Genomic DNA, 14,589 nt, shown 5'->3' with positions numbered 1-14,589 from the left:
AGGCGTTTCACAGGAATTAAAGCAAAGTAGAGGTGAAATTTACAAATTTCATTTTTTTTTTCGAAAATTAATTTGTAATACATTTTTTCTGTACCAGAGAAACGCAACTCAATATTTATTGCCCAGATTCTGCAGTTTTTAGAAATATCCCACATGTGGTCCTAGTGCGGTAATGGACTGAAACACCGGCCTCAGAAGCAAAGGAGCAACTAGTGGATTTTGGGGCCTCCTTTTTTTAGAATCTATTTTAGGTACCATGTCAGGTTTGAATAGGTCTTGAGGTACCAAAACAGTAAAGACCCCCCAAAAGTGACCCCATTTTGGAAACTACACCCCTCAAGGAATTTATCTATGCGTATAGTTAGCATTTTGAACCCACAGTTTTTTTGCTAAATTTATTTGAATTAATATGTGAAGATGAAAATCTACTTTTTTTGTGAAAAAACGTAAAAATTTTAAATATTTACAAGGAATAAAGTAGAAAAAACACCCCAACATATGTAAAGCAATTTCTTACGATTATAGCAATACCCCATATGTGGTAATAAACTGCTGTTTGGACCCACAGCAGGCCTCAGAAGGGAAGGAGCACCATTTGGATTTTGGATTTCTGATTTTGCTGGAATAGTTTTCAGTGCCGTGTTGCGTTTGCAATGCACTGGAGGGATGAAAACCGTGGAAACCCCCCAATAGTGACCCCATTTTGGAAACTACACCCCTCAAGGAATTTTTCTAGGGGTAAAGTTAGCATTTTGACCCCACAGTTGTTTTGCTGAAGTCATTGGAATTAGTCTGTAAAGGTAAAAATCGACTTTTTTTCTGTAAGAACTTAGAAATTTTTTATTTTTACAAGGAATAAAGGAGAAAAAGCACCCCAACATTTGTAAAACAATTTCTCCTGATTACGTAAATACCCCATATGTGGTAATAAACGGCTGTTTGGACCAACACCGGGGCTTAGAACGGAAGGGGCACCATTTGGCTTTTGGAGCTCAAATTTAGCTGGAATAGTTTTTGGGTGTCATGTCGAATTTGCAAAGCCCCTGAGGTACTAAAACAGTGGAAACCTCCCAAAAGTAACCCCATTTGGGAAACGACACCACTTAAGGAATCTATCTAGGGGTATAGTGAGCATTTAGGCCCCACACGTCTTTTGCAGAATTTATTAGAATTAGGCTGTGAAAATTAATATCAACATTATTTCCACTAAAATGTTGCATTTTTTCAATTTCACAAAGGATAAAGGAGAAAATGCACCCCAACATTTGTGAAGCAATTTCTCCCGAGTACGGCAATACCCCACATGTGGTCATAAATGGTTTTTCATTAGAAAATAAATTAACCCTTTCCGGACTGATCCAGGTTTTGCTTTTTCTTTTTTCCTCCCCGCTTTCCGAGAGCCACAACGTCTTTGTTTTTCCGTCAATAGAGCGGTGTGGGGGCTTATTTTTTGCGGGACGAGCTGTAGTTTTTATTGGTACATCAGACTTTTTCAGCACTTTTTATTACATTTTTTGGTAGAGCGAAGGTGACCAAAAAACGGCAATTTTGCCATTTAAAATGCTTTATTTTTCACGGCGTTCACCGTGCGAGTTCAATAATGGTATATTGTAATAGCTTGGACTTTTACGGACGCAGCGATACCAATTTTGTGTATTTTTTTACATTACTTTAGAGAAAAAATATGAAAAGGGTTTCTTTTTGGACTTTAAATATTTATTTAATTTTTTCCACTAATAATAACTATTTACTTTTGTTTTTACATATTTTATTAGTCCCCCTAGGAGACTTGAACCAGCAATCGTTAGATCACTGGTAGAATACACTGCAATACTAATGTATTGCAGTATATTGTCATTTTTACAGGCTCCTGTAACAGCGTGATCGCTGTTTCTGTCCGTTAGTCCCGGGTATCAGCTGTAATACACAACTGACACCCGCAGCGTATGGCACGGGCTCAGTGCGTGAGACGCTCCATATATCACCCCCCACACCACGACATGCTATTAAGTCATGGTGCGCGAAGGGTTTAATGCGCAGCCGATGGTGGAAAGTGAAAATTAAAATTTTCCACTGATGTGCCATTTTAGTGCACTATATGTTGTGCCCAGTTTGTGCCACAAATACCACAAATAAAATATTAACAAGGTTCTCCCGGGTATGGCGATGCCATATCGGTGGACGTAAATGGCTGTTTGGGCATGCTGTAGGGCTCAGAAGGGAGGGAGCGCCATTTGGCTTTTGGTGCGCAGATTTTGCTTGGTAGTAGCTCTGGCGTTTTGCTGGTATTTCAGTTTATAATGTGGGGGCAAATGTAGGTTGGGCAGAGTACATCAGGGGCATAATAAGAGGGTATAATAATGGGGTAAATAAATAATAATCCACAGATATGTGGCCAGTGTTGCACTTATATTATATATGGCGCCCGATCTTATCCGCTTTTGGAGCGCTCTGTACATTTTGCATCGCCATAATCTGGGAGCCGGAACTTTTTTTATTTTTTCACCACCGGAGCTGCGTGAGGGCTTATTTGTTGCGGGACAATCTGTAATTTTCATTGGTATCATTTTGGGGTACAGGCGATTTTGTTGATCACTTTTTATTCCATTTTTCGGCAAGCAAGGTGACCAAAAACCATAAATTCTGACAATGATTTTTATTTATTTTTTACAGCGTTCACCCTGGGCTATAAATTACCATTATATTTTATTCTGCGGGTCGGTACGATTGCGGCGATACCATATGTATATAGGTTTTTTTATGTTTTGCAGCGTTTGCGCAATAAAATAACTTATTTAGAAAATAATTTATTTTCTGTCACCATATTCTGAGAGCCGTAACTTTTTTATTTTTCAGTCAAAAAAGCTGTGTAAGGGCTTGTTTTTTGCGGGACGGGTTGTAGTTTGTATCGGTACAATTTTGGCGTACATGCGACTTTTTGATCACTTTTTATTGTATATTTTGTGAGGGGTGGTGACCAAAAAATAGTGATTCTCGCTTTGTTTTTCATTTATTTTTTTTGCGGTGTTCACCGTGCGGGAAAAATAATATTATAGTTTTATAGTTGGGGTCGTTACGAACGCGGTGATACCCAATATGTGTACTTTTTTTTTACGTGTTCATTTTTTTTCCTATAATAAAAGACTTATTATAGGAAAAAAAGCAGTTCATGTTTATGTCCCTTATAACTTTTATTTTTACACTTTTTTTAAAACATTTTTATTCTTTTTTTTTACTTTTTTCACTTGTCCCACTAGGGGACACAGACTTGCAGCTCTGATCGCTGCTGGAATACATTACACTACACACGTAGTGTAATGCATTCCAACTGTCATTGTGACGTGACAGTCACACTGACAGGAATCCTACGACGACCACCCTCCGGGTGGTCCTCATAGGCTTCTGTACATGGCAATCCGGAAGCCATTGGCGGTTGCCATGGGTACGATCGAACGCCGCAATTAAAGGGTTAACTGCCGAAATCAGCGGCGATAGGCTGCTGATCGGCAACGGGGAATGCAGGGCAGACGCCCTGCACAGTTAACTGCCGCTGCGGTGTAGCGCCGCGCGGCGGTTAACTGTCAAAGCACAGACGTAACTGCACATCAAGGTGCGCGAACTTACTGCACACATTGACGTACAGTTACGTCAAGGTGCGGCAAGGGGTTAAACATGCAAATTATTAGCAAGAAACATTTAAGAGATTTTTCACCAAATTACTTTTATGAGCCACTACCGATTTCTAGAGTAGCAGACCTCTTCACTGAAATCAATGGGAGTTATTGAAACAAACTAAAGCACTCACAGATTTTAAGTCCTTAAAGAGGCTCTGTCACCAGATTTTGCAACGCCTATCTCCTATTGCAGCAGATCGGCGCTGCAATGTAGATAAGAGTAACGGTTTTTTTTTTTTTTTAAACGAGCATTTTTGGCCAAGTTATGACCATTTTTATATTTATGTAAATGAGGCTTTCTAAAGTACAACTGGGCGGGTATTGTGTTCATACATCTGGGCGTTTTTACTTCTTTTACTAGCTGGGCGTTGTGTATAGAAGTATCATCCACTTCTCTTCACAACGCCCAGCTTCTGACAGTGCAAAGACACAGCGTGTTCTCGAGAGATCACGCTGTGACGTCACTCACTTCCTGCCCCAGGTCCTGCATCGTGTCGGCCACATCGGCACCAGAGGCTACAGTGGATTCTGCAGCAGCATCAGCGTTTGCAGGTAAGTAGCTACATCGACTTACCTGCAAACGCCGATGCTGCTGCAGAATCAAATGTAGCCTCTGGTGCAGATGTGTCCTCGCTCGTCCGACACGATGCAGGACCTGGGGCAGGAAGTGAGTGACGTCACAGCGTGATCTCTCGAGAACACGCTGTGTGTCTGCACTGCCAGAAGCTGGGGGTTGTGAAGAGAAGTGGATGATACTTCTATACACAACGCCCAGCTAGTAAAAGAAGTAAAAACGCCCCGATGTAACGAACACAATACACGCCCAGTTGTACTTTAGAAAGCCTCATTTACATAAATATAAAAATGGTCATAACTTGGCCAAAAATGCTCGTTTTAAAAAAACAAAAAACGTTACTCTTATCTCCATTGCAGCGCCGATCTGCTGCAATAGCAGATAGGGGTTGCAAAATCTGGTGACAGAGCCTCTTTAAAGGAACAGTGTCATCACAAATAATTTTTTTATATGTTAAAGATGTTAGTGCTTTAATAAAAACGTTTATTTTCATTTGTGTGTTTGTGTTTTACTGTTTCTTATTTTTACACTTTTTCTTCCCTATGGGGGCTGCCATTTTTTGTTCCATTTCTGTGTGTGTCGATTAACGACACACACAGACATGGAATACGGCAGCCACAGTCCCATAGGGACTGCGAACGGCTCCTGTCCCATTGACTGCCGTGTACGGCGTCTGTGTGGGAACTGCGCATGCGCCGCTCCCACACAGTCCTATTCGAAATTGGCGCCGTCCGGCGCCATTTTCCTGTGGACCGGAAGTCGCGGCCGGACAATAATATTACTACTTCCGGTCGCGGCTTCCGGACTTGTGCACAAGGAACAGCGGCAGCAAAGGGAGCGGACGGGCCGGAGGGAGCCGTGGCGGCAGGAGCAGGTAAGAGATTTCAATGTATGTTAGTGTTTGTGTGTGTTTACTACTGTATGTAAACCTACTACACTGTGGGTTACCTCAAAAAATGGCGACACACAGTGTAGGAGGTTAAACCTTTCAAACCCCTCGTTTATCCCGGCACTAGCCAGGATAAAGGAGGGGGGGATGCTGAGAGCTCACTAGAGCGAGGGCTTTTAACCCAATGTTGCAATGCTGCAATTTTGGGAACTAGCTCCATCTAGTGACCAAAAATGGGTAGTATTATAAATTAGAATTAATTTATAATATTTCCTGACTATTTCCTGACTCGTGAAAAAAATAAAAAAAATTTGAACAATGTTTAATCACCCACACACTAAATGTTTAATTTTTAAAAAAAAAACATGTTTTTCTGGCAACACATTCCCTTTAAGGACGCAGCCACTTTTGGACCTTATGACACAGCCTCATTTTTTTAAAATCTGACATGTGTCAACTTATGTGGTAATAACTCTGGAATGCTTTTAGCTATCCAAGCGATTATGAGAGTGTTTTCTCGTGACATATTGTACTTTATGTTAGTGAAAAAAATTTGGTTGATAAATTCAATATTTTTTGTGAAAAAACCCAAAATTTAGAGAAAATTTGCAAAAATTATCATTTTTCTAAATTCAAATGTATCTGCTTGTAAGACAGATCGTTATACCACACAAAATAGCCACTAGTTACCATTTCCCATATGTCTACTTTATATTTGCATCATTTTTTGAACATCCTTTTATTTTTCTAGGACGTTACAAGGCTTATAAATTTAGCAGCAATTTCACACATTTTCAAGAAAATTTCAAAAGCCTATTTTTTTAGGGAACAGTTCAGATCTGAAGTAGCTTTGAGGGCCTTATATATTAGGAACCCCCACTAAACACCCCATTTTTAAAACTGCACCCCTTAAAGTATTCAAAACAGCATTTAGAAATTTGTAAAGCGCCTAAGGTAGAGTGGAAACCCCCCAAAAGTGACTCCATTTTGGAAACTACACCCCTAGAGGAATTCAACTAGGGGTGTAATGAGCATTTTGACCCCCCAGGTGTTTCATAGATTTAATTAGAATTGGGCAGTAAACATGAAAAATTTCATTTTCCACTAAGCCGTCACTTTAGGTCAAATAAAGGAGAAAAAGCACCCCAACATTTGTAAAGCAACTTCTCCAGAGTACAGAAATACCCCAGAAGGGAAGGAGCGCCATTTGGCTTTTGGAGAGCAGATTTTGCTGGATTGGTTTTTCTGCACCATGTCGCTTTTGCAAAGCCCCTTAGGTACCAGTACAGTGGAAACTCCCCAAAAGTGACTCCATTTGGCAAGCTACACCCATTGAGGAATTGATCTAGGGGGGTAGTGAGCATTTTGACCCCACAGGTGTCTCATAGATTTTATTAGAAATGGGCAGTGAAAATGAAAAATTACATTATTTTTCAATAAGACGTAGAATTAGTTCAAAATTTTTCATTTTCTCAACAAATAAAGGAGAAAAAGCACCGTAACATTTGTAAAGCAACTTCTTCAGAGTAGGGAAATACCCCACATGTGGTCATAAACTGCTATTTGGACACACAGCAAGGCTCTAAAGGGAAGGAGCGCCATTTAGTATTTGGAGTGGAGATTTTACAAGATTCGTTTTTTGACACCATGTTGCATTGAGCTATAGTACCAGTACAGTGGTACCCCCGAAAAATTACCCCGTTTTGGAAACTAGATCCCTCAAAGAATTTATCTAGGGGTGTAGTGAGCATTTTGACCGCACAAGTGTTTTGCAAAAATGAGTAAACAATAGATGTTACAGATTGAAAATTGCAGTTTTCCACAGATATGCCATTTCAGTGCCCAATGTTTTGTGCCCAGCTTGTACCACCGTAGACACACATCCCATAAATTGTTAAGCGGGTTCTCCAGAATACAGTAATACCCCATATGTGGGCATAAATTGCCGATCATCAACCACTCTGTCAACCACTTCAATGCGGCGGACGCCATTGACAGCCGCATTGAAGGGGTTAAATGGCTGCGATCAGCGGTAACTGCCATCGCAGCGGGATGTCAGCTTTGTATGACAGCTGACAGCCGCTGAAGATGAAACGCGCACAGCTCCTGTGCTCGCATTATCTACAGGGCGTCACTGTACGCCCGTGTGCGGGAAAGCACTTTGAATTTGGACGTACAGTCACGCCCAAAAGCGGGAAGGGGTTAATGGAGAAGCCACCATGCCAGCAAAGCAACCAGGAGCTATTAAATTTGACATGTGTGTGGGTCCAAGCTAATTGAGCCAAAGACACAACTTTTATGACAGTGTTCAAGGTTGAGTCGTGGGTTCCCAACATTCCCATCGATCCTAATACAAAGGTGACCATACATGTGTAGCCTTTTCTCCTTTGTAAAAAGGGACCATTACCCCTTCATTCTCTATATCAGTTAGGTTTCAAGCTGGTAGATCTCACAGACAAGATTTTGACCAGTTAATATTTCAGATATCACAAATAATATCGGTTGTTAAACATACCTTTATCAACTGTTCAATATTTTTGTAAGTAGTCTTGAATTCTGGACCATTTACATTTGCCTAAGAGTACAAGAAACCAAATATCAGTAAAACTTGAACAAACATTGTAAAAACTGTAAAATAAAGAGTGTATGCTCACTGCGTTTGCAGTGCATATCGGAAGTATACGTCGAGAGTATTTCCCGATGCATACCTTCAATGGATGCCACTGTATAGGCAGTCATCCGTCGCCCACAGGCACCCATGTTGAAAAAACATTTACCGCATGGTATACTTTTTTTGCGGGATGACTCTGTATGGAATAGCGCAGAAGACTGAACTATTCCATACAGTTTAAAAAGGGTATACTTTAGGCCATCTTCGGTGAATAGGGGCCAACGGAAACATTTAACATATACGATGTTAAAGGAACAGTGTCATCACAAATATTTTATTTATATGTTAAAGATGTTAGTGCCTTAATATAAACGTTTATTTTCATTTGTGTGTTTGTGTTTTACTGTTTCTTTTTTTCACACTTTTTTTTCCCTATGGGGGCTGCCATTTTTTGTTCCATTTCTGTGTGTGTCGATTAACGACACACACAGACATGGAATACGGCAGCCACAGTCCCATAGGGACTGCGAACGGCTCCCGTCCCATTGACTGCCGTGTACGGCGTCTGTGTGGGAACTGCGCATGCGCCGCTCCCACACAGTCCTATTCGAAATTGGCGCCGTCCGGCGCCATTTTCCTGTGGACCGGAAGTCGCGGCCGGACAGTAAGATTACTACTTCCGGTCGCGGCTTCCGGACAAGTGCACATGGAACAGCGGCAGCAAAGGGAGCGGACGGGCCGCGGCGGCAGGAGCAGGTAAGCGATTTCAATGTATGTTAGTGTTTGTGTGTGTTTACTACTGCATGTAAACCTACTACACTGTGGGTTACCTCAAAAAATGGCGACGCACAGTGTAGCAGGTTAAACCTTTCAAACCCCTCGTTTATCCCGTCACTAGCCAGGATAAAGGAGGGGGGGATGCTGAGCGCTCACTAGAGCGATAGCTTTTAACCCAATGTTGCAATGCTGCAATTTTGGGAACTAGCTCCAAACAGCTCCATCTAGTGACCAAAAATGGGTAGTATTATAAATTTGAAAAAATTTATAATATTTCCTGACTCGCGAAAAAAATAAAAAAAATTTGAACAATGTTTAATCACCCACACACTAAATGTTTAAATTTTAAAAAAAAAACATGTTTTTGGGGCGACACCATGCCTTTAATATACAAAATATCAAGAGTTTTCTTTTTTTTTTCCAGACCTTGATATATTCCATGATTAAAAGATCATCTGTGGTATTATCCAGCGTTGTGATAAGATAAACAGGTCTCTCTTCATCATCTTAAATGGGAAAACATGGAAAGAATGTTAATTTTCATATTTTTATCAAACAAAGAAATTTTAAGTTAACAGTTAGTAAGACTTTACCTGTGTACTGGGGGCACTTTAAAGAGATCTCTCTAAGAAATGCATTTGCTGACATATCAAATGTTCGAACATTAAGTTCCGTGCCCAGCCCCAAAATCTCCATTTGCAAGACAGCTGTCTCGGCATCTTCAGACAGGCTACACAGCTGCAGTACTACCTGTCAGACATATTAAGAAGGATTGTATAAACTGTAGAAATGTTTCACCCAGGTAAATTATTTTTAATATTTTGTAAAGATAAACAGCTACATATGTAAATATGTATGTAAACAACACTGACGCACTTGTCATCTCATGCGGCTTTCCTTTATACTATACCAGATGTGACAAAAGGGATTTCAATGACTTCAATGCACTTCACCTGTGCAAGCCGTGCGGGTGAAAACCCATAGCAATTCGATGTCTTTTTAGTTTTTATAAACCTGCCTCATTCGAAACGAAGAATTTTGGTTTGTTGTTCAATCGAAGACTTACAACTGGTATCTCAAATCTCATCTGAAACTCTGTCATGTTTTTTAGAGTATCTTGCTTTGCCAGTTTCTTCCTTCTCATGCTGTTACCCCTAGTCAGTGAGCCATTGGAGACTTCAAAGAAAGGCATGTCTTCTTCAGGACTGGTGGGTGCATCATAGAATTCATCACATTCTGATTCTAAATCTGCAAGTGTTAATTAAAGGAAAAACAAAAACAAATCTTAATTAAGATCAAAATATTATACTGTGTGCGGTAAGCACAGCTTCTGCATACAGTTTTTTGTATGAATGTTTTTTTTTCCCATCCACAGGATATGCCATAAATGTCTGACAGATGCGGGTCCCAGTTCCGGGACTCGCACCTATCTCCGAAACTGCCGACGCACAAAGACTAAGAATGAATGGGAACAGAATGAAGGGAGCCACGAACCACCTCTCCCTTCATTCTCCGCCTGGATCCGGGGGCTACCTCACCGGTTGGGACGAAAGTTGAGGGACCCAATCTGGGGGTAGGTGTGGGTCCCAGAGGTAGGTCTGGGACCAGCATCAATCAGATATTTAGGGCAAAATGTCTAAGATGGGAATTACTATTTAATGTTACTAAACTCACTTCATATATAATTGCAAATGCAAAAACATCGATTACTGGAAAAGATTATAATGCTCTCGGAAGCATAGTTTGATTTTTGTACTCGCCATAAAATTATTTTCTCGTTGAATTCAATGGGAGACAGAGCACCATAGATATAGGCCATTGCCACTAAGAGGCTGACAGTAGGTAGGAAAAAAGGATGAACTCCGCCAAGGCAGGTGATACCCTTCCCGCAGACACTGAGCTAATTAGTTTGTACAAAAGAAGTAGGAGAAAAGATAACAGCATATCCATGGTCCAGGGAGAACAACAACAAGACATCCAGAAACCAAAGTCCTGGGCCCAGGAAAACAAAAGTGGGGAAGATATGTGTCCCCCAATGATTTCAACAAGAAAAAAAATTTCACGTAGAGTATAAAAATAAAACGTTCTAGTTAATGTCATTGGGAACCAAAGCACCATGTGAAAATTCTGAACTAGTTACAGAGGGTGGGCAAAAGAAGGAATCTACCATGAAACCACCTAAAACGCAGCAGCTTAAAGCACTTTCTGACCAAGGCTGGCATCAGAGGAAGCATGAATCTGGTAGAATTTTGTGAAAGTATGCACTGAGGCCCAGGATGCACCAACAGCCCTCGTAAAATAGGCGGGAACCCGAAAAGAAGGAGCCTTGCCCTTAGACGGATAGGATCCTAGAATCACAGACCAAAGCCAGCGAGCAATGGTAGCCTTGGAAACCACCAAACCTTTGTGCGGCCCCTCGTGGATCACAAAGAGTCAGTCAGAATGCCTTAAAAAGATTCAGGTCACCACAAGGTAGATACGTACCGCTCTTACCACATCAAGATAATGAAGTGCTTGCTTCTGTGAGTGGGATGGTAAGGGACAGAAGGAGGGAAGGATAAGGTCTTCATTGATGTGGAAGGCAGAGGCCACTTTGGGAAAAAGGATGGGACAGGACGGTACACGGTCTTATCCCTGTGGATAACAAGGAAGGGAGACTTACAGGATAGTGCCCCCAGTTCCCGAAACCTGTGTGAAGAAAGTATTGGCCACAAGGAAAGACATCTTTCAAAGAAAGAAAACAGAGCAAGATATCCCTGAATGGCTCAAATGGGGCGGCCTGAAGAGCAACCAGAACCAGGTTGAAATCCAAGGATTCAGAGGGATACTGAATAGGAGAGATGGCTGGAGACACACCCTGCAAGGAGGTCTTTACCTCGGAACGGAAAGACTGCAGACAATAAAACATAATAGAGAGCAGTAACCTGGCCTTTTCGAGAAGCCAGGCCCGGGCCCTTATCTAGACCAGACTAAAAAAAAAAACACAAAATCTTAGGAGTAAAAAACACCAAAAGGATGGAAACAGAGTTGCTCACACCAACAGAAATCGGCCTGCCACGTACGGTGTTACATCCTGGCCGATTGAGGCTTCTGGGTCTGTAACAGTCGGCATGATCGGTTCCTAAAGAAAGCGAGATCTTAATACCTCGGCTGCAACAGCCACGCTGTTAAAGCTGAGGTGAAGTGGGGTAGAATAGCGGACCTTGGGAAAGGAAGTCATAACGCAGCGGAAGGTGCCATGGGGCCTCCGTGAGTAGTTTGAAGAGGTCGCCATACCAGGCCAATTGAGGCCAGTCTGAGACAACAGGGATGAATGGAATGCCCTCCACCTTGACCCACTTAATAGCTCTGGGCAGTAGTGGGAGGGGAGAAAAGAGATACAGAAGAGAGAACCCTTCCCAAGGATTGACCAGGGCATTGATGGCGAGAGACCTCAGATCCTGAGCCCTGGCCATGTGGGCCGGCATCTTGTGGTTGGGATGAGACGCGAAGAGGTCAAAGTTTGGAGTGCCCCACTTCTGGTATTTCTGGAGAAATTTCTCCAGATGAAGAGACCATTCCCCTGAATCCAGCTTTGGCCGACTGAGGCAGTCTAAAGCCCAGTTGTCCACACCAAGCACGTAGACCGCTGACAGAGCTAGGACGCGTTTCTCTGCCCAGTAGAGTATCTGGGAGGACTCCCGTATTGCCGTTCTGCTTCTTGTGCCGCCCTGATGGTTCAGAAAAAGGAATTACCATGGAGATTTTGGTCTGGACTTGGATAACCATGTAGAAGTGGTGTCCAATGTCAGAGTGCCAGGAAGATGGCTCTCAATTCCAGAAGATTGATCTTCAGCAGTTTCCTCTCTTGACCATGTACCCTGAGCCGTAAGAAGGCCAAACACCATGCCCCAGCCGGAGACTGGCATCCGTCAAGATGACCAGCCACTTGAGGGGCAGGAAGGACTGGCCCTAACAGATGGCTGGGGAGGTCTGCTACCAAAGCAACTCCCGATGTACCCATGGGGGCATGAGGATCAACTTGTCCAGGGAATCCTGGGATTTGTCTCAGTGTGCGAGGATTGTCCTCGAGTAAAATTAGGCAAAGGGGATGTCCTCGAAGGCGGACACCATCTTACCCAGCACCAGCAAAAGCGAATCGAAAGTGGAGCCTCCTGGGTCTTTGCTGGCACCAGAGACAACTTCTCTTCACTAATGATCCATCCAAATCTCTTCAAGGTGTCCAGTGTGATACGGAGGCTGGAAAGACTGTCCTCTCTGGAGGGAGCCTTCATCTAGAGGTCGTCCAGGTAGGGGATAACAGCAACTCTTGGTGCAAAGAAACGCCATGAGAATTGCCAGCACCTTGTTGAAGACCCTAGGAGCAGTTGCGACCCCAAATGGGAGGACAACAAAAAAAACTGGTACTGTTGAGAACCGAAAGTAAAGTGAAGGAGAAGCTGGTGGGCCCTTGCGATAGGTATGTATAGATAGACAATGCGGATGTCGATGGCGGAAAGGTAGTCGTCCTGTTCTAACAAAACAACTACTGACTGCAGGGACTTCAGAGCGCATACAAAGTAGTTCAACTTCTTCAGGACTGAAATGGGCCTGATGGATCCATCCTTTTTGGTGACTGTGAAGATATTCAAGTGGAATCCTTGGAAGCATTCTGACTGTGCAACAGGGATGATCACTTCCTGAAAGAGAAGAGAGCAAATAGATGGGGGAAAAAGCAGAAGCGCACTCTGGGGCCCAAGGTGGAGTCGACAGAAAAAAAACAACTTGGGAGAAAACCTAGGCATCATCCATGCGAGATAGCCATATCGCCTTCAATTTCTTAGAAATGAGGTCCTCAAATTTGCTGTGGTTTGTGAAAACCAGAGACTTGTGCCGGTGATAGCGGAAAGGCACCTCTGCCTGAGAGGGGGAGTTGGAGTCATTCTTAATATGTAAGGTGTACCTCACAGGACGTATCAAGTTTTGCATAGCGGATTGCATAGCGGATTGCATTTTAGTGTCCTGATCTGACTTTGATTCAGAGTTGGAGGATGCCCCAGAGAAGACAGACTGATCCTGCAGAGGCAGCATTCTCAGTGCTGGTCCTAGCAAAGGACGCTCTTAAATAACCTTGTGCATCTGGGTCTCTTACGTGGCCTACCACAGGGAAGAGGGTGCGTTACTTCTGAAGGGATTACCAAGGGAAGCATTGGACTGGGCTGCTATCTAGGATAGCAGGGGTCCCAGAGACGCAGCCATAGTCTGGAAAGGTCCCTTAAGGTCTAGGTGAATGATAATGCAGTCAGGAGGGCCACATCCTGCAAGGTCGCAATACAATGGGTTGCAGGCACTGGGAGGATAGTCGATTAGGCTGACCGAAGGGAGACGTGTTGTTACAGTGATCGTAACTATAGTGGGTCACTAAAAGAGGGGGGCCGGTTGGAATTCTCTCAGGATGAAAACATGCTGGGAGGGGGTAGTCCTTTGCTCTAACTACAGAAGTTTCAGGGAATGACCTGCTAAAAATACAAAACACAGTTTACTGAACTAGCCTACCGGACCCATGGTGCTGTTTCCCATCGGACAGCAGGATAGATAGGTCAGCCTGGGGAGCAGGTCTCAGACAGGCTGGAGCAGGTCTTACAGGCCATCATGGATGTCGTTGACCGCAGCAATGACGCAGATAAAGAAAGACCACCTTACTAGAAGCCTGCACTGAAAAGAGAGAACGTCCATTGGAAAGCCAGCACGGAGAATGACAGGGCTCGCCTCCTTAGCGGAGGGAGTGGCCTTGGGGGTGGTCAGGTGGTGATGATACCCTTTCTGTGTTTTTGGGTTAACGCAGGGTCACCTCTTCGGTAAGCTCTCACTTAGTGTGGTGGTACCAGAATACACGTGTGGAAGGCACGGAGGTAGAGGAAGCACAGTACAGATGACTGCTTGGTTTCCTGGCAAAATGAGGGGGTTGAATAGGCAGGCATCCAGTAGGAAAGAAATAGAACTAAAATGAAAAAGTGCAGTCTGCGTCCTACAGATACTAATCAAAACTGATTAGCTCATTGTCTGTGGAAAGGGTATGAACTAC

At 43.1% G+C, this 14,589-nt stretch overlaps 1 protein-coding gene across 1 annotated transcript in view; it reads right to left on the bottom strand.

The window, feature by feature from the left end:
* Nucleotides 1-14,589, bottom strand: part of VPS13A (vacuolar protein sorting 13 homolog A) — a 249,923-nt gene that overhangs the window by 110,421 nt on the left and 124,913 nt on the right. Inside the window, exons 25-28 of the mRNA XM_075828295.1 lie at nucleotides 9,592-9,773; nucleotides 9,119-9,275; nucleotides 8,952-9,031; nucleotides 7,653-7,712 (exon numbers count right to left, since the gene is read on the bottom strand). Coding sequence (XP_075684410.1) covers nucleotides 7,653-7,712; nucleotides 8,952-9,031; nucleotides 9,119-9,275; nucleotides 9,592-9,773 — 479 coding nt within the window. The remainder of the gene's footprint in view (nucleotides 1-7,652; nucleotides 7,713-8,951; nucleotides 9,032-9,118; nucleotides 9,276-9,591; nucleotides 9,774-14,589) is intronic.

This window comes from Rhinoderma darwinii, chromosome 1 (genome assembly GCF_050947455.1).
Source record: "Rhinoderma darwinii isolate aRhiDar2 chromosome 1, aRhiDar2.hap1, whole genome shotgun sequence".
In the NCBI taxonomy this organism is placed as follows: Eukaryota; Metazoa; Chordata; class Amphibia; order Anura; family Rhinodermatidae; genus Rhinoderma; species Rhinoderma darwinii.
The sequence above is the reverse complement of the archived record's forward strand: the minus strand, read 5'-3'. Positions and strand labels throughout refer to the sequence as shown.